Source organism: Cervus elaphus, chromosome 11, assembly GCF_910594005.1.
Source record: "Cervus elaphus chromosome 11, mCerEla1.1, whole genome shotgun sequence".
NCBI classification, from domain to species: Eukaryota; Metazoa; Chordata; class Mammalia; order Artiodactyla; family Cervidae; genus Cervus; species Cervus elaphus.
Window position 1 is genome coordinate 84,145,392 of NC_057825.1, and position 20,406 is coordinate 84,165,797.

General features: G+C 43.2%; 1 protein-coding gene across 4 annotated transcripts in view; it reads right to left on the reverse strand.

The window, feature by feature from the left end:
- Positions 1 to 20,406, reverse strand: part of VIT (vitrin) — a 118,847-nt gene that overhangs the window by 62,536 nt on the left and 35,905 nt on the right. For 2 of the 4 annotated variants that reach the window (XM_043918246.1, XM_043918245.1), the window contains exons 3-4: positions 18,118 to 18,183; positions 4,688 to 4,844 (exon numbers count right to left, since the gene is read on the reverse strand). In XM_043918246.1, the coding sequence (XP_043774181.1) occupies positions 4,688 to 4,844; positions 18,118 to 18,183 (223 nt within the window). Of the gene's footprint in view, positions 1 to 4,687; positions 4,845 to 8,165; positions 8,252 to 11,129; positions 11,154 to 18,117; positions 18,184 to 20,406 lie in introns of those variants that run through there. The other 2 variants (XM_043918247.1, XM_043918248.1) reach the window with 2 other exon arrangements.

The window sequence follows — 20,406 nt, forward strand, 5'->3', positions numbered from 1 at the left end:
CAAAAGGAAAGAAGGTGATAATAATACTTGACATATAAAACCCTTAATTGCTTTTGAATCATTCCCACTCATGGTATCTTACTGAGTTCTCCCAGCAAACCTACCGGTTGTGGAGCGGAGGGAATGCTGTCATTCCCACTCTACTGAGATAGGCTTAGGCAGGTTGAGGGATCCTGTGACTCCAAATTTTATGACTTCTAAATTACAAGGGAGGGATGTGAGCCTAGGTCTAAGCGGCCTGGAACCTTGGGTTTGCCCCACGTGGCCTCTCAGAGTTCCAAAGCTACAGGCATCTCCCCACAACTAGTCCTCATCTGTCCTTCACTGCATTGCAACCCTGCCTGCCCTTCTCCGGGGAGCTCTCAGTCAGGGCCCCGCACAATCCCAGCTGCAGCAAGGCTGGTCCCAGCTCTGCTGACAACCCACAGGATTCCCACCCCCGTTTCTGTTCATGCTGTCCTCTGCCCTGGAGAACCTGGCAGTCTCTCCAATACCTCCTTCTCCATGACGTTGCTACACCACTTCCATGGCTCAGATGGTGAAGAATCTGCCTGCAATTCAGGAGACGCCGGAGATATAGGTTTGATCCCTGGTTTTAGGAAGATCCCCTGGAGGAGGGCATGGCAGCCCACTCCAGTTTTCTTGCCTAGAGAATCCCGTAGACAGAGTGATGCTTGCGGGTTACAGTTCAAGGGGTAGCAAAGAGTCAGTCACTGCTGAGTGGCTTTCACTCACTTCACTTCCTAACCGTGCCTTTGAATCTTGTCTTTCCATGATGACTCTGATTTTATTTTATAAAAATTCCTGAGTTAACTTTGTCTCTCAACTGGAACGGAAATCTTCTTATGGGACGACACTAGTTTTGCTTCTGTGTTTGAAAGCCTGTCTCTTTGTGGATGCCCCTCATGCTGACTTATGAAAGCAGGTTGTTAGGTTCGGGATGGTGCCAAGGGGTTCATGTCACAACGGTAGCTTGAAATCAGCCACAGTGGGAGTATTTACACTATAGATGTTGACAAATCAGCTTCTACCCCCTCCTCCTTTTAAGAGGGTTAATTGGTAAACACTGACCAGCACACCACTGGCATGGGCTGACAATTCAAATTATTTTTTAAAAAATTATCCCAATTATCCTATGGTCCCTTATTCATAACTAGTAAAGGAAATAGAAATAGCTCTTATCTTTTTATTTTCTCCTGGGGGAAATTTTTCTGTCCCTGGATTTATATTCCATTGTGCTGAGGAAATGTGCAAGCAGTCATTCTTGTTTTAAAAGTCAGAAGCGCTGTGGCTGCTACTCAGAGTGAGGAAGAGGTGCTGAGTTTCGCTTTGCTCAGGCTTTTAAAAAGGGAATGGGGGAAGGCCTGGGGGTTCTTAGGCTGGGCTGGGAGGTGGAGATCCCTTGTGATGGTTATAGAGGACTCCAAACCCAGACTTTGCGAAAGGCATGGACACAGAATTCTTGTCTTCTCATAGATTTTCCTGTTGTCTTAAGTGAGAGATCTTGAGAGTGGACTTCACTACAGGATGTATGTATTTCCAGATATCCTTCTGGAGGAGGCATGGGGCAGGGAGTGGTCTGTCAACTCGAGGAGGTGACAGCTGTCCCAGGGGAGGAATGCATGGGACACTAGACCACCACAGGAGATACCAGAGGAGGCAGGGAGCCTGAAGGCCTGTGGTTGCTCTTAGGACACATTTAGGGGCTCAGAACCAAGGAGTTTGGAGAATTTATGTAAATAAAACCTCACCTGTATCCTCATTGAGGCGGAGACGCTTCATACACATTTTCTGAAAGAGCAAAACCAGTTCCACTCCTTTGCATTCCTCAGACATCCTGCATGATGCTGAACATGGCCTTGAGGTTCACCTCCTCCCTGACTTTCAGGACACTAGGATTAGCTGAGGGTCAGCATCGTGGCTTGGAGGAAAGGGGCTGTCCACCACGAGGCCAGCTTTGCTGGCTGCCATTCTCAAGATGGGCCTCTGGTCAGAAATCCATGCTCAGCAGGAAGAAGGCCTCTTTGTTGTCCCATCTCAGAACTCTTCCCCTCTCCCAGGCTTTGGTCCCACTTTAAACACAGGAGTTAGTTCAGGCCAAGACTGAGCCTGAATGTGATGCCTCAAATGCGTTCATTATCTCTTTGGTTTGAAAAGATCAAGGGGATCACTCATAATACGGCATCTGATTATCATACCTTATATGAAAATTAAACCCTTTAAGCTAAATATGAATTTCGAAACCAAAGTATGCCCTCTCCAGTTTCCCAGTTCTGACTGCATGGGCCTCTGGCAGGACAGTGATGGAGGGTCCCTTATGCATTTCCCACTCTTATCCTCTGTCTTCAATCCTGCCTTCTGAAGAGAGACTTGTTCTGTTTGTAAAAAACAGAACTGATATAATCCAAAATTCCTATCTCTTTTTCCTTAAGACTTCTATACATCCATTATGGGTAGTGATTCCTTCTTTCCAGTCTCCTACTATATCAGCCATTGGTCCAGGAAGTCATGAGGCATTCAGTTGCTCTAGCAGCAAATCTTTTTTGAAACAGTCAAGCTCTTCTCCGCTGTCCCTCTACCCTCATCTATATTCTTCTCAGCAAGCTCCTAGGCTCCACCCCAAGTGCTGATGTTGCTGAGTCCTGGTCCTTGTCAATGCCATTCCTATTTTCTCCCTAGAGGCGTGTTCATCTATCATAAAGCCTTTCCCAACTCTAACTGCTCCAAAGTCTATAACCTCATCATGTCCTCATGTTGTACATTAAGCAATGCTGGGACCTCTCAGTTCTTACCTAAATGTATCACCTGGGCTCTGGGCTGGAAGCCAGGGGACACAAAACAGGAGGCCCTGTTTTGATCCCTGGGTAGGGATAATCCCCTGGAGAAGAGAATGGCAACCCACTCCAGTACTCTTGCCTGGATAATCCCACGGATGGAGGAGCCTGGTGGGCTACAGTCCATGGGGTTGCAGAGTCGGACACTTTTGACTCTTCCCCTCCTGAGGATGTTAACAGCAGCCTCGTAGGGCTGAGGCGATGCTAGGGATGTGTAAGGGGTTACTGTCATGAAGACATCTTGTGAGCTCATATGAACTCGTGTGGCTCTGTCCTGCACAGGAAACAAGGAAAGGCAAGAGACAGACAGCAAATGCCGGAGGAAGCAAGTGTCAACCTGGAAAAATACAGCAGGCTAGGATAGGCTCCGCCTCTGCAGAAGATGTCAGTGTCTGCGCAAACACAAACCAGAGTGTGCCGATGGTGTTGGCCGAGCTGTGAGTGCATGCACACATGTGTCAGGGTGTGTGTGAGCACATACATGTGTGTTCAAGCACAGGTAGGAGGCATGAGTGTGTGAACAAGTGATCCTGTGGGGGCAAGCACAAGTGTGTGCGTATTCACGTGTAGATTTGCATATTGCCTTGCTGCACAAAATTGATTTCAGGGTGAAAGCAAAATATTTTTATTCCATAGTTTGGAGTTAAGAAATAGAATTTGGTGTTTGTTTCTTTGATGTTCCTCTATTTATCCTTAGTAGAGCTTTTGTATTCCCCCTCCCACTGAAAAACCAGGCAGCTCTTCACCTCTGTGTGCCAGTGGGGAAGAGCATGGCTGACAAAGTCTATTAGTAACTCTTAAGTCTTATTTTAGGCAGAGGTTTTTTTCATTGCTTCTGCAGATTTCAGAGAGGCTACTGCCTAGACACCTTGAAAGGGAATGAATTTTAGTCCCCCCTCTCTCTGGCAGAGATACAACTGACTGATCAAGTGACTGGCCTGCAAGTAAAGAAAAGTGAAAAGATGCCAGAGGCCTGAATAAGTGAGAAACTTCAGCCAGTATCTGGCAGCCAAGCCCAAACTTTAGAGCCGCATCTCAAAGCAGTGCTGGCTAGTGAATAGAAGCGGGAGTACTGATTTGAGTTTGAATCCCTACTCTGATATTTTTCAATGGTGTGGCTTTAGAAAGGCTATTCAACCTCGTTTTACCTTTAAGAGGTGGATAACAGTGGTAGATAGCGCGCAGGGGAGCTGTGGGGGCTGAATTAGACAACACAGGTGGAGAGCTGGACATCCACCCATCAGCCTATTATCAAACATACTCAGTAAACATACCTTCCCCTGTGTTTTGACTCCAGGCCTAAGTGAAAGAGGTGTGAGGCTTCTGTGACGGTCACGCTTGCCTCATGTAGGCAGTGACGTAGTCATGCTTCCTTCTTCCTGGATCCCAAACCAAGAGCTGACCGGTCAGGACCGCCTGTCCCTCTCCTCCTCACTGTTTCCTGTTCCCATTTGTCTCCAGCTATCAACCAGAGCTGTGACATTTCTTCTCTAAACCTCTGGGCTTTGCTTAGTCATGTCCCTATTATTTCCTTGCTCAGCACAGACAGGTAGAAAATATTTTTTTACATCATCAAGAACTTTGGTTTCTTCGTCATGAACACAGAAGAGTAGGATTCTCCTCCCCTCTCATTCATGTGTAAAGAGAAGTCAGTTCTCCTTTCTAGAGAGATTTGCAAGGAGATCCAGGGTCGTACACCGATTCTGGGTTATCCTCTGGGATAGGGCTGCTATATAAAACACAGGATGCTCACTTAAAGTTGCCCATTTTTGCTTGCTAATCAGGCAACCCTGCGCCGGGGCTCCCCGCCCACACCCTGACCGCTCATTCTTAAGTAACTCAGTGTTGCCCACCTGTGAACTGCAGCGCCGCACACGCTAGAATAGGAAGCGTAGACGTCAGTGCCGTAAACGTGGTACCTAGGGTCTTGGCATCCTGGTGGACACTTCACAATGAACTCGACATTCGTTATCTTCCCAGCTCTCACATCACAGCTGATCTGAGGAACAGCTGGGAATGCAAAATGAAGTCAAGATTATACCTTGTGGTAGCAGCTTATATATGGGGTGACTGTTGGGTTATAACTATTCATTCACTTGATCTCTAAAAGCCAGAGCCTGGACTGACCCTGGATCCCCTCTGTATAATGAAAGCAGAGAGGTAATTAGGACATTCCTCAGGCCAAAAGAGCAATCACTGTCCGTTGCATTTAACCTGCTGAGAGCAAGAACAAGAGGCTCATTCCTGTGCTTAATCGAACAATTAATTAATTGGAGTAGAGAACTCTGGGAAAAGACCCACCTCCAGTGGCCAAAAATGTCAGTGTGAGTTCACAGCTGGAGAATACTGCTTTTTCAGATGCTCTGGAGCTAGCCCGAGAAAAGAGGAAATGCTCAGAAAACCTTGCAGGAGGAAGGAAAGGTATTCGGGAAGGGCGAGTTACAGACCATGGGCTTTGGGTCAGGACTGGCTAGGAAAAGGTGGGCCTACTGCAGCCAAGACCCCAGCTGGACCCTGGGGGGAGCACTGGGGTGGGCAGGGCCAGGCCAGGAGGAGGCAGCTTGGTGCTTGTGTTCTGTGAACGAGGTGGGACTCGTTGGAGGGTTTTTGAACTGGGGAGATAGATAATGAAAGTGATCTTTTGTCTTGGTCCTTGAGGCTGGGTCCTAGCTCCAGGGTCAAGGTAGGAGTCATCCTTCCTCCTCTTCCTCAACACTCAGTGGAAAGCTGGGGAAGCCCATTCATTCGTCCTCCCTCCTCTTGGGCCTCGTGATGCCATAGCCAGCCTAGCAGTAGTCAGTCGGCAAGGCTGCTGGAGCTCCAAGCTTGCTCAGGGATAAGATGATGTAGATGCTCTAGCAGCAGTGCCTAAAAGAGGGGTGTGGCTGCGTCTTCCCTGAAAAAATCTCCCTCCAAAACTCCTGAATGCAAAGGGCTCCTAGAGGATCCTATACTGATGCCCGGGAGCTAGGAATGTGTTCTCTAGAAGAGACTCTGAAGCACAAACAACCATTCAAAGAGTAAGCAGGAAGGAAGTGGAAGCCATCAGACGCGAGGGCTGCCTGGCAGAGGTGGGGTGCTTGGACATAAGAAGGCGAGCATTGGAGGCAAGTCACAAGTAGGACTGAGCAAGAACTGAAGGGGAGGTTTCTATGGAGTTTTCTTTTTTTTTTTTTTTCCAAAAGAACTTTCTAGTAAATGAAGTTGCCCTTGAAGGAAGGGGCAGGCAGGGACTGAACAGTTGAAGATGGGATGTCTCCATTGGGTGGGAAGTGGAAAGAAAGTCCCGCCCAGTGGTGAGAGTCAGTGATTACAAACATAGATTCCGGATCTCTGCCAGGCCACCCATCCTCTAACTGGGTTACTGAGATGCTCTCAGAGTTGTTAATGGTTTCCAGCTGTATCCAAAATGTACTTTTTTTTTCTCTTTAACTCTTTTGTACCTGAATGGATCGGAGCTGCGTTTCCTTCAGGCTGGAGAGAGGACTGAGGTTAGAGCTCCCGCTCTTTTCCTAAACACCCCTCCCAGACAGTCCTGGCCACACAGGGCCGGGCCAGCATGGAAGTCCTCCTGGGAGCCCGGGGCTGAGTGTGATCACAGGCTAAAACAATTTGTGGTCCCCGTGGAGAAGGGGAGCGCCGCGCTTAAAACGGGTTTGTGGTTTCATTCTCCCCACCACAGGCTGCTTCCTCTCCAGTTATTTTCTTTTTATCTTCCATTCTTTTAAACCCCGATACTCAAGGCTGCATGGGCTATTTTGAGTCTTGGAGTACTGTTTTAAAGAGACAATTTGGGGATGGAAGATGCCTGTGTAGCCTCTCCTTAAACTGGTTAATTGTCAGATCATTGGGTGTATAACTAAATGCATTCAACTCTCCTCCCTTCCGCAGATCACTGCCCCATTCCTGAATGCAGCTCCTCCCGTGGATGCAAAGAAAATGAAAGCATTCCCTCTTGACTCTTGGTTGTGTGAAATAGGAAGTGACAGCTCTGTGCCCTGGGATTCCATGTGGGCGTGACCTTGGCACCCTGAGGTTTTGGACCTCCTGGTAGGCCAACCCAACTCTTCTGGAGTTGTAAATGGGGTGCTGTGGAGAAGCTTGTTGCATGAATGTCATACAGTGATCGAACCTACAGCAAGACAGGTGCTCAGGCAGTAGAATTTTCCATGAAATAGTTGGCTTAAAATGACAAGGGGAAAAGTGTCACATGGGAATATTTTGTTTCCTGCTCATCAATTCCCACCCTCAACTAGCTCCTTCCTTTGGGGGGAATTTGTTTGTTGTTTTGTCTTGCTTTCACAAAGGCCTGGGCAGTCCCTTCAATAAGATCTTCTGCTTTATCTGCATCTAGTTGGATTATAAATTGGTGAATTAATTCACCTCACGATAGTGCGAGGGGGGATAAAATGAAATCAAGCATGTACACTCGTGTACTTTGGAAGGTGTACCGTTCACTGTCCCCGGAGCCTTACTTGCCAAATCAGTGCCTCCCTGCTCCCTTCAGACCTGAGGCAGATACTTCTTGAGCTGCCTTAATTTTGACTTCTCCTCTGAAGGAAGGATTATCTCTGCATTTTTGAGAGGAAACACAAAGATAGATGAAAATGAACCTAAACAACAGAGGAGAAAGAGAGAAAAGGAACACTTCTGGGAAGGCATGTGGGACCTTCCCAGACGAGGGATCAAACCTGTGTGTCCTGCATCGGCGGGGGGATTCTTTACGAGTGAACCATCAGGGAAGCCCCCATCCTATACATAATAGTTTGCATCTGCTAACTATCAGCTGTAAAGTGGGAGAGTTCAAAAGTATGCAGAGGAAATCCAGAGATAAATCATTTCATTTGGGCCTTAAGTGGATGGATGGAAGATTCTTAGAAGGTTGCAAGAAAACAGACTACTTCACAAATAACTGGGAAAATACCGTAAAGGAATAGACCGTGGTTTCCATATACTCAGAGAGCAGTCAAAAAGATGCGAATGACTGCTTCTTATTGACTGGATTTAGATATTACACTTTCCAATGAGTTTGGCCATTGCTCCGAAATTATAATTAGCTCGCTTTCTTCAGCTTAATTTTCTGTACAAATTGAACACATATTTGACATTTAGACATGCTTTGTCATTGCGCCCTGTTCTTCCAATGTGCTTGATTATATGTGCTTGATTTCATTCCTTCCTGAGTGTACTTTTGTGAGTGGAAGTCAGAGAGCCCTGGGCTGAGTTCCAGAGCTCCTGGGGGAGCCCAGGACTACTCAAGTGGAAGCTGCTCAGAGACCTGTTTCCTGGCCATTTGCTCTGCTCCCACCTCATATGATTCCTTAAGGTTACCTTGCCTTCTCAGGGCTGTTATCATTTTCTTGATGGAACTCACATCAGGGCATCTCAGAATCTGTTCTTCCCAGAGGACCTTGGCACTAGACACGGGGAAAAGAGAACCAATTGCAACCCAGATGGCAAGAACTAAAGATAACTTTTAGATGTTCACTGAGGCAATGGGTCTGCTGTACTGATCTCAGAAACAAGACAGGTACTTTCTGAGCCTCCACTTTCATGCAACATCAGGATCTTAGAGGCATGACTGCAGATATTTCTGCTCTAAGTTGGGTTTTCTGCCTGACCTAGTAATAGAGTGATTATTGGGTGATGTCACATACAATAAGCCAATGATGTAGAGGCCAAATCAAACTGTATAATCTCCTGCTTATTTTCCATTCATCTTTTCAGTGAATGTGGTTTTCCAGGCAAACCACATCGCTTCGGGAAAACAAATTTCCTCATCAATTAGAGAAGGCTGTTATAAGCTTGCCTCCTGGCTGTTAATGAGAAAGAATTATTACAACATAAAAGCACTTATGCATAAGCAGTTTTGATATGAAACTTAATTTTGTTGGACTGTGATATTCAACTAGAGTAAAATTCTATTTTTAAGAAAATCATGCAAAAACGTTAATGAAACAAAATGACCACCAAATAAAATTTTAAGATGAAAGCTCCCTTCTCCTTGATCCTGACACCAGTGAACAGATCATGTTAATTCTTCCTTGGCAGCATATTCTTTTGCAGAGATTCTTTTCCATTTTGCTTAAACAGTCTTTGACCATGTTGAATCTTTTTAAAAAATTTATGTTACTGAAGTATAGTTGATTTAAAATGTCATGTTAATTTCTGTTGTACAGCAAAGTGATTCAGTTATACATATATATATTCTTTTCAATTATCATTTATCACAGGATATTGAGTATAGTTCCCTTTGCTATATGGGAGGACCTTACTATTTATCCATCCTATACATAATCATTTTTTTTTAAATTTTTGTTTATTTATTCAGGCTGCACTGGGTCTTTGTTGCTGCCTGGGCTTTTCTCTAGTTGTGTTGAGTGAGGGCTACTCTCTAGTTGTGGTACTCAGGCTTCTCGTTGTGGTTGCTTCTCTTGTTGTGGAGCACATGCTTAGTTGCCCTGAGGCATGTGGGACCTTCCCGGATTAGGGATAAAACCCATGTCTCCTGCATTGGCAGATGGATTCTTTACCAGTGAGCCAACAGGGAAGCCCCCATCCTATACATAACAGTTTGCATCTGCTGACCCCAAATGCCCCATCCTTCCCTCACTCACCTTCTCCTCCCTCTTGGCAACCGCAGTCTGTTCTCCATATGGGTGAGTCTCTTTCTGTTTCACTGATAAGTTCATTTGTGTCATATTTTAGATTCCACATATGGGTGATATCTATGATATCTGTCTTTCTCTGTCTGACTTACTTCACTTAGGATGATAATCTCTACATCCATTCATGTTGCTGCAAATGGCATTATTTTACTCTTTTTATGGCTAAGTAGTATTCCATTATATATATAGGAACACACCACATTTTCCCTATCCATTCATTTATTGGTGGACATTTAGGTTGTTTGCATATTTTGGTTATTGTAAATAGTGCTGCTATGAACACAGGGATGCATGTATCTTTTTGAATTACAATTTGTCCGGATATATACCCAGGAGTGTGATTGCTAGATAACCATGTTGAATCCTTGGTCAAAAGCTATTAGTACCTTTTTGCTGCCTTGAGGAAAAAACTCCAAAATCTTTAAAGCCTTTCCATAGTCCCCTTCATGGGGAGTACTGGGGGTTAAATAAGTATTTTCCCTTGTGTATAAAAGATTTCTCAGGATGCAACAGTTGAGGGAAACCTAGGATGTGTGATGAAAAGGGTTTATAAAGACAAAGCTAGTAGCAGACACTTGCCTCAATAAATAAATCCAAGCTCCAGCTCTAACCATGTCAAAAAGCCTATAAAGATTGGTCCTTCTAGCTAGTGTTTTTGTCAGCCTTGAGAAGACACCTTCATCCATACACCACAGATAAAAGAGTAATTGAATGACAGAGGTTAATATGCCTGTGGTGACACAGCTTTTGGGCAATTGCAGAAATTTGTATGTCTAAAAATAACCTACTCTTTAAAAGACGTTTTTTGGCTGCACCACAGGCATATGAGAGCTTAGTTCCCTGACCAGGGATAGAACCTGTTGCCTGCAGTGTGGAGTGTGGAGTCTTAACCACTGGACAGCCAGGGATGTCCCTAAAAGCAACCCACTTTTAATTTAGAAAGGACTGTAATACATAATTTTCACTTGACTCTTACAAAACCCTGAGAGGCATATTGTCCTTATTTTCCAGAGAGATAAGTTTGCTTGTTCAAGCTCAGGTGCCAAGTGGCAGAGCCAGGCCCTGAACTTGCACCCCGGGGCTCCAGGCACATAGCTTTGCCAGCTCCACTTGGTTGCTTCTCCCACTACTGAAGAGAAGGAGCTAAATTGTTCCCTCCCTGCCCTAATCCTGCAAGGCTTTTCTGAATTTAAAGATCATTGACAACCACTAGTGGGTGAATGCAGGAAATGTCTTGTAAATAGGTTGTCTGTGTGGGTGTGTTTGTGTGCATTTGTGTGTATCTGTACACATCTGTGCATTTATCCCAAACACTTGCAAGGCAACTCTTCTAGTGCAATTTTCCTTGCATTCTTTACCTATTATTTTTGAGGATTGCCATGGTAGAATTTATTCAACTAAAAGTCTGCAGCAGAGAGTCAGCCTTCTTTCTCACCTACACACCTGACTGGCAGAGTTCCTATGCTAGAGAGAGAAAAGCCTTTAAGGAGGACTAGAAGTTAATCCACTTCCTTTTGCATGGTTTGAGAGGGCACATGCACCAGTCTGTGTGAAGACACTGGTGTTGGAACCAAGTATGTTCTTGGTACAACAGCTACAGAGCAAAGAAACACTGGGGGTTACTTACCAGTTGCTACGGCTGACAACATATGAGCTCAGTGAGGAAGCTGTGTGTGTGCTGTACCCCAGTCCTACAAGCACAGAGCCGTGTGTCTTCAATAGCTCCAATACAGTCAGTAACCAAGTCCCAGAACAGTTACCTCCTCACACTGAGGTGGTACCTCTGGGAATTATCCACCCTTTCAAGGTCGATTGCTAAAATATTTCCATGCCTTACATGGTATTAAGATTAATTTACTGGAGAGAACTATGCGAATAAAAGGTAATACATTTCACCCCAAGCTAAGACTATTACAACAGACTCCAATACAGTGGAAATATTTCAGAATGTGGTTTCACTGCCTGCAGGGAATATCCTGCTATTGTTTATCTTGCTGACTGTTGTCTTCATCATGTAGATTTCCTGCTCAGAACACTCTCAGTGTCCCTACCCTCTAAAGAGTGGCAAAGAACAAAGCTTCTCAGACTGACATCACCTAGTCCTAATCCGTCTTCCAGCTGCATCTCCCATGATGCCCCAACAGTTAAGCCAAATCACGCCACTCACTATTTCCTGAAGCCATCTCACTCACGATATATGGAAAGCCTAGAAAGCCCTCCCACCTATCTCTGCCTGTAAAATTCCACTGATTTTTCATGTCCTACCTCAAATACTCCTTCAAGAAGCCAGTATGAATCCTATTGTATGTGCATGCTAAGTCTTTTCAGTTGTGTCTGACTCTCTGTGACCCCATGGACTGTGGCCCACAGTCCATGGCTCCTGTGTCCATGGGATTCTCCAGGCAAGAATACTGGGGTGAATTGCCATGCCCTCCTCCAGGAGATCTTCCTGACCCAGGGATCGAACCCAAGTCTTTGGTGTCTTCTGCCTTGGCAGGTGAGTTCTTTACCACTGGTGTCACCTGGGAGGCCCTTTGAATCCTATTGTAGTCCCCTTGCTATTCTTTTGTAGCATTTACCACGTTTTGCTTTATTTTATAGTATTTTGTTTCATTGCTGTTCTATTTCAGTCTGCTGTTTGTCCATTCATCCAGCAAATACCTAGTGAGCACTGATTATGTGTTCATGGTGATTTTGGTCTAGTTGAAAAGACAGATTATATATAATATATATATATATATATTAATTAAGGTCTTACAATAATGTGCAACAGTCAACAGCAGAGGAAGTGTAGCGTACCCTGGAGCCATGTAAACTGGTTTTTGGTGTGTTGGCAGTGGCTGTTGGGTCCAGGAAGGCTTTCCTGTGCATAATTTTATTTTACCCTGATTTATTTATTCACTGATCAAGTGCTCAGTGAAGTCAGAGACTTTGCAGAATGGGCAGGCAATAATGTGTTGGAGTTAATCACCGCAGCTCTCACCTGGGTAACACTATCTCATCTGACCCCACTTTAGACTAAGTCCATTGCTTCTGGAGTTCTCCTGGGGTTTCCTTACATGTAGAAATGCTATGGAAGAGATTTTTCAACTTAAAGGCTTTTCTCTCTCTAGCATAGGAACTCTGCCAGTCAGGGACTTTGCTAGAGTTGTTCCCCATAACTTATGGGGAAAAGTATGATGTGTTTATTACAGTATGGGCTGAAAAGCTCATGAGTTGACGAGAAAGCCTTTTTTGAATGTGGAATCTACACATAAATGAAGTTTATCCTTAAAATCCATAAGATATCTTGACTACTTTAGGAGAAGAGTTTCATGAACACAACTAAATCCTTCAACCTTTATTTGTAGTCTTCAATTATCAAGAAAAATGCAACTGCATTTTGGCCATTTGTTATAAACTGTGTGAATAGGCTGACTAAATATATCAGTGACATGCCTGCGGGTAAGGTCGGACCTATGGCTCCAAAACATAGCAGGAAAATGAGAGCCTTGAAAAAGTCACCTGTGTAAAAAAACGTGATAAAACTCTCATTTTATACAGTACGGTAAACTTTACTCTGCACCATACAGCTCGTTAATTTACTAAGTCATTTGTGTGCGTGTGCTCAGTCATGTCTGACTCTGCGACCTCATGGACTATAGCCAGCCAGGCTCCTTTGTGCATGGGATTTCCCAGGCAAGACTACTGTAGTAAGTTGCCATTTCCTTCTTCATACTAACTTATGCTTATTTTTATTGTATTTTCCCCTCTTACTGTTCCAAGAAGGTAGTCAGATTTTTGTGTTCTCCTGTTTGGGGTTCAGGGTTGCAAGGGAGAGGGCAGGGGTTACCTGGCAACCCTCCCTCAAGACTTTGGGAATTAGGTACTCTAAATCCTCCTTGTTTGAGGGGATTGGGCTTGGCCAGTCCAAAGAGTGATGGAGAACAAATGACCTTCAAAGACTGGGAAGATGAGAGTGAGCGGGTAGGTCCCAGTAAGGGAAATGTCTCTGTTCCCTAACAGTTGCCTTGGGTGAGCATCACTTTGGGACTATACCTGGGGTGGTGCCCCTCTGGGTAGAACCTTAAGCATGAGGCTTCCCCACATTTCCAAGATCCCACCATTTATGAAACAGGGGAGCTATTCAGCTTCTAGGAATAACATGGGTTTGGACACTGGACAGTGCAGGGGCTCTCCCTGAATGTTATAGATTGTACAAGGCTCCTGAGGACTGGAGCTGGGAGGGAGGAAGCCCACTAAGGAGGGAATTTTAATATCTCAGCCCTTGGCAACAGGCAGTTTGGAGTCAGACTTGATTTGATTTATAAAATAAGGTCATGTGATAAGCCAAGTGACAGAAGAAAATTGTACCCAATACAACTCTGTACATGACATCAAAATACTGGCCTGGAGTGAATAGTTGTATATGAGTGGGAGGAGCAGAACTAGTAAGAACTAGTTCCACTGTTTTTATCTTTGCTTTCCCTTTTGTAAAACTCCCATGTGAGATTATTTTCAACATGTACTACCTTCTTGGTCCAAAGGTCTGCCAATGAAGCTGAGCAATATCCAAAAGGGTCCCTGGGAGGCAATGGGTAGACCAAAGAAATAGAAGGAAAAAGAATTGAGAAGAAAAAGAAATGAGAAAGCAGAGGAAGTAAGGAGGAGAGAAAGTGACAATTACCTAAAGTAATAGTAACCCTCTGCAGAGACAGAAGAGATACACAGATGTGGCCCAAGGTCTCAGGCCAAGTCAAAGGAAGAAACTCCTTTTTTCTGTTTTCCCGCATTTCCTCTATTGTGCCACATCTCTTCTCTTTTATTTCCTATTTGGTCAGCCCTTGATTATCTTAGCACCTCATCTGCTTCTAGACAACAGATATTGGGTTAACCAAAAACAGTCATTCGGGTTTTTCCATAAGATGGTACAGAAAAACCCAAATGAACTTTTTGGTCAACCAGATACTTCATTCCTAAATTCTGGCTAGTCTGGGACAAGGCACTGGGAAGGCATCTGGGCTTGAGCCTCACAGAGACCTGAATTTCAGATCTGGCTCTGCCAACTCATGGCACCATGTCTGATCACTGGATCTTCAGGAGCTGAAAGTGGTTCTACATTCAGAGTGGGTGTCAGTACACTGTCCACTGAGCAAAACTCTCAAATGACCTCCCTCTTGTTATTTTACCTTCAGCCCTCTGGATGGTGAAGACTTTTAGTCCTGAATAAACACTGGGGAGAATTGAGGGTGGGCTAGGAAAGAAACAGAGGGCCCTGAAAGAACCCATGGTTTCACATTTACATCTGTAAGCAGCCCTGATCTAGTCCAGCAGTTCTCAAATTTCACCAGGCATCAGAGTGGAAGGTCTCCAGACTTCTGATTCTTGGATACTTACCTTCAGAAGGAGCTTAGGGCTCTCTGGGTATACAAAAGACATTCAGCAGCTACATGCACTTATCTTTCCTGGAGTTAAGAGAAGTTGTAATTGTTCTGTCTTCCACTTCACTGTATAAGTTGATGTGAAATTCTGTCAAGACTTGGTAGCTACTTTCATCCCATCTGTAGACACGAGTCTATTTGTAATACTAACTCACTAATATGTTTTATTCTCTCTCTTCTCTCTTCATATATTTGGACAAAGGGATTTTGTTGCTTTTCCCTGGCGGGATTGTTTTACCTCCCTAACACAACCCTAACCATTCTACTCTTCTTTGAAAACCACCCTCCCAGCCTACACTGCTGCAGTTAGAGTTTCTCTCCCAGGAATTTACAATCAGGACTGAGAGACATGGTCTGCATGAAGCAGAGTTGGCAGAAGCTGTGGGTGTGTGTGTGTGTGTGTGTGTGTGTGTGTGTGTGGCCGGGGCGGGGGGGTGGGAGAGGTGGGGGCTTAGACAGTGAGGCAGATATATAGAGAGGATTAGAGGCACCAATTCTTGAGGTCTTTCTGCCTGGGGTACAGTCCCAGTGAGTTCCATCTGCCCTTCCAGCCTTGGGTTCTGCGAGATACTTCCTGTCCTGCCAAAATCTCCTTTTTTGCTTACGTAAATTGCCCTTGGATTTCTGCTAATTGAGCCTAAATAACCTGCACTGAAACACTCCCCATTGCCCTCACGATGAACTGCAGATTGCTGGGCATAGTAACAAAGCTCTTTGTGATCTGATGCCTGCTTACCCCTCCATCTCTCATCTCAACACATTTGCCTCCCGCTCCAAACCTCAGCCATACTAAACTAATTTTTTAGCTCTTTCTGTTCTTTAGGCCTTGGAGATGCTTTTTTCTTTCTGTTTACAACACTCTCTTCTCTTCATGTTTGCCTGATCAATCCCTATTTGACCTTCAGATATCAGTGTTGGTATGTCACTTCCTCCAGGAAGCCCTCCCAGATACATAACTTTTTTCTCTATATTCTTGGAGTACCTTTAGTTCCCAAGGCCTAGCATTTATATAAGACATCACAGTTGCCTGGTGACCTGTCTTTCTTCCTCTCTAGATTTTGAGCTCTGTGAGGGCAAAGTTTGAGTCTGAATCACTGATGTATCTGAGTGTTTAACAGTACCTGGTACTTGGCTGGCACCAAATCAATACTTGTCAAATGAATGAATGATGTGCCTCCCTTGCTATCAGTCACCTGCCCCAGTGGCAGATTAACAACGTTGAATAGAAAAAATGAAAATTACTTTGGCCTCAAGCTATAGACTACAATTTGGAAATACTCCTGAGGTAAAGAATCAGATATCACCAGACTTTGGGAATATCCTGTTACTTTCATTGTATCTATCTTTCCCCCCCTTTTTAATGACTGACAGAGTTTCTAATTAGAGAAAAAACTTCATGCATATATTGACTCAAAAGGGCTGTATCACTAAGGGAGGTTTTGTGAATAAGGTTAGAATTTAGCATATCAGAAATTCAATCCACTTGAGATCTCTCTAAGAGGTTTGCCCTTGGGTCGTTTAGCACAGACTTTTATAGTTACTGAGAACTGTTGTCATGGTAATCATGGAATCTTTCATGATTTTCGTATATGAGTCAATGAAGATACTGGAAACAACCCAAAGGAATTCATACTTGGGTGTGCATTTCTCTCCACATCAGCCCAATCACTGTTCTGAACACACATCTGCCCCTGGGCCAATTCTCTTGGCTCTCAGCCTTGACAGGAATAAATAAACAACTAATTCCTTTTTCGTATTTCAGGCTAGGAGGCTGTGGATGGCTGCCCTTTTGGTCTCGTTTCAACAGGAAGTCGTGTACAAACAGCTTAAAAGAACAGAAAAAAAAAAATGCTGCATGAAACATCTCTTCTTCTATTTCAGAATTTTAATGTTGCTGATTTCAAGGCACCTAAATCTAATGCCTAAACAGAAGTTTCTGTTGTAGAGAACACAGAACACTGGATGTACCTAAAGTCTTTCTTTTATGGTCCTTCATAAATATACCTTAATCCAAGCCTCCATCAAGTCTACAGATTCACATCCAGGTAGTTCAGTGTGCTCAGAATATTTGAGATTTTCCATTTATGTCCCATCCTGCTAGTTTCCCCTGCCCCAACATCTATTTTCTCTTCTTTCCTAATAATAGAACACCTTGCATTTAGGAGGCATGTAGATTCTTGAAATCAAGACATTTCTATTCTCCCTGAATGCTGGTCAATGGTATTTAACTCAAAGTGGTGTATTTGACTTCCTGGACTTATCTTTAAAGGGAGTAAATATGTAACCTTCTTCATCCCTTCCTACTGACTGGAATGTGGACATGCTGGATGGAGCTGGGGTAGCTATTTTGGACAATGAGTTGAGAACCATGTTGGGAAAAGCAGAATGGCAGAATAGAAGGAGTGTGGGTCCCTGAAGATTGTGAAGCTTCCATAAAAGCCTAGATTATGTTCACAGGAGAGAGAAAGGAACTTCAGTCTTATTTAATCTATGGTTATTTTGGATTTTCTGTTGTCTAATCTTAACTAGAAGCCAAAAATGAAATTAATTATTCCTCTTTTCACTGATGGGGTGTGAAATTTTTTGTGAGATTACCCACTGATCCCAGGGCATGCTGGAAGATAGGCAGCTTTGCATTAGCCAGATTGAATTTTCTGGTATGGGGAGCTGAGACAGCATTTCCATGGCAGAAAAATGCCTACTTCAGATTAGTCATAGAGACACAGTGTTGCCTGGCTTTGTGTGTACATTTTGAATTTTTCTAATATAGTGAAACATATCTATCCTAAAACAAGAACTTGTATTTCAAACACTTTTTGGAAAAAATAGATAACAAATAATGGACTTCTCTGATGGTTCAGAGGGTAAAGAAACCACCTGCTAATGCAGGAGACACAGGAGACATGGGTTCAATTCCTGGATCAGGAAGAACCTCTGGAGAAGGAAATGGCAACCCACTTCAGTATTCTTGCCTGAAAAATCCAATGGACAGAGGAGCCTGGTGAGCTATAGTCAAAAGGATACTACAAATCATCACTAATTAGTCTGAGTGCAAAGTAATTGAGATAAGAAAATAAAACCCAACCCCAAAACAAAAAAACCCCCAAACTTTCCAAATTAACTGAGACAAGTGTGACAGTCTTCCACATAGGAGACACAAGTCTTGTACTAGGGAGGAATTGCAGCTTTACTTACTGAATTTGGGCCTTTTCATTTTCTTCATCATTTCTTGATTTGAGTGTATTCCAGTCACCAGCAAAACTAAATGAAGAAAATGCAAAAAATCTAATCAGTATTATTTCACAAAATACTTCCTCTCTTTTGACCTTTATACTTGCTTCAATCACATGTTGAAATAGTCTCATTAACAAAACTAATTTCCCCTTATTTTATGTTTGAGGAAATAAGATGTATCATGTGTGCTTTTCTTAGCCTCTGCTGAAAGGGCCTTTCCAAAATACCTCTTGGATGTCTGTCCTTTGTTTTGCTGTCTCTAAATTTCACCACACCAACTCCACCATCTTTAATTTTCAAAGACAGGAACCTAGGTCTAGAGAAGTCCGCTGATTTGCTTGGACCCAGGAATGAGTGATAGAGGCGAGATGAGCACCCAGGCCTTTCCTGTGGTCTTTCTTCTGTTCCACACTAAGTTTCCTTTGAGCCTTGGGTTTTTAAAATATAACATAGACCGTTTTTTCCTTATTACCGAAATAATAGGTATTGCTGGTAGAAGAGCATAAAAAAACACACAAAAACAATACTACAGAAAATATAGATGAAAGCAAAAGTGCAATATTTTCAGGCTTTTTCTGTATGTGTGTATTCATATGGGTACTTTTCTTCTTCTTTTTTTTTTTTGTTTTCATATGGGTACTTTTAAACAAACTTTTGATGATGCTTATACTGTTTACAAGGTGTCATGAACATGTCGGTTTGGCCAAAGAGTTCATTGGAGTTCTTGATACCATCTTATGGAAAAATCCACATGAACTTTTTGGCCAACCCAATATTTCTACTTAAAGATATGTAGAGACCTTTTTTTCCCGGTCATTCAATGTTCCTCCCATAAGAATCTTAACTGCCTGCAAAATATTGCAGTGCACGGATGTATCATAATTTAGCCAACCCCTTATTTGATATAAATAGCTTCCTCTGTGTGTGGATTTCTTATTATTTCCTTAAAATAACATTCCAAATACAATTTCTTGTCTGAAAGATAAGCCCACTTAAATTTTTGACATATATTGTGAAAATTTCTCAGAGCAATTTTTTGCTAATAATGTCTGAAAATTCTCATTCCTCTGTACCTATGCTAATTGTACTGGTAAACAGAAAAGCACATTTTTTTCTTTCAAAAGGCTACCCAGTCTCTATTCTTATTCCTTCTTCTCCAGGAATTCTTCTACCTTACCTACCCAAAGATGGTACTGCTGTAACTTGCTTCCATTTTAGTCACTCTTTTGAGAAACCCATTTTCTGGGTGGAGTTGGGATTCTGGAGGTGAACATGAGTCAGTAGAATAATTAAAACAGACATTTTACTTCCTACTTTATGTGCTTTTTAAAATTTTTATGTAACCGAACATAGATGCTTGATTAAGGCATAAATCAGGACTTAGGAATTCTTTAATTGGCAACTATCTTTGAAGGAAAAAGTGGCAATGTCACCAAGTGTTGATTAAGAAAAATTTTATATATCTTATGATTCTCTAGCTAGACTGTGCCAGTGATGTACCTCATGAATTATCCCCAGTTCTGACTGTTTAGCACTCGTTGAGGCCTGGACAGTTGACATACCATGTCCTGCAAGAACAGAACCATAAAAGAGAACTGAGTGAAAACCAAAAGTCTAGCCAAGCAGAATGAAGGCAGACATTTTTTAGGTGTTATTTACTTCTGGGGTTTGGGTGGGTGTGAGTGTCCTGGAGGTCTGATTTTTATAGTAGCCTCTGTGTCATTTAACTCTATCCAAAGACCGCATCTTCATTTTATACACAAAAATAAATAGCTAGAATTCTAGAATTAAAAAAAAAAAAAAAGGATAATAAATATATAGAAAAAATGATGCAAGTTAAGTAGAAAGAGCTAAATAGTAATAAATTTGGTTATCAGTTCTTGGTGGAAAACCAAGTTCTGTCCTTCTGGGGCTGTGTGCCTGTGGCGAGTGGTTTATAAGTCTCAGTATCATTAGGACTATAAATATTTCAGTAAGACCACCCCATCACTTGCTTTTGCTCACCCAAGACCCTCCAGGCTGAAAACATGCAGAACTGTGTTTGGTTTTACAGCAGTGGTTAATAAAGTCATTATTTTCAGTGGTAGACAGAGGCCCTCCCCTCAGCTTAGATGCTTGTTATTAAAGCTGCCCAGAAACCACTCCTCAAGGGGTGGGCTGGTCAGTAAGGCTGTGAAAGTGCTTGTGCCCTGAAGCAAGTCTTCATTCCTTATCATTAGGGCCCTTCTTGGTACCTTGGAATTGCAATGG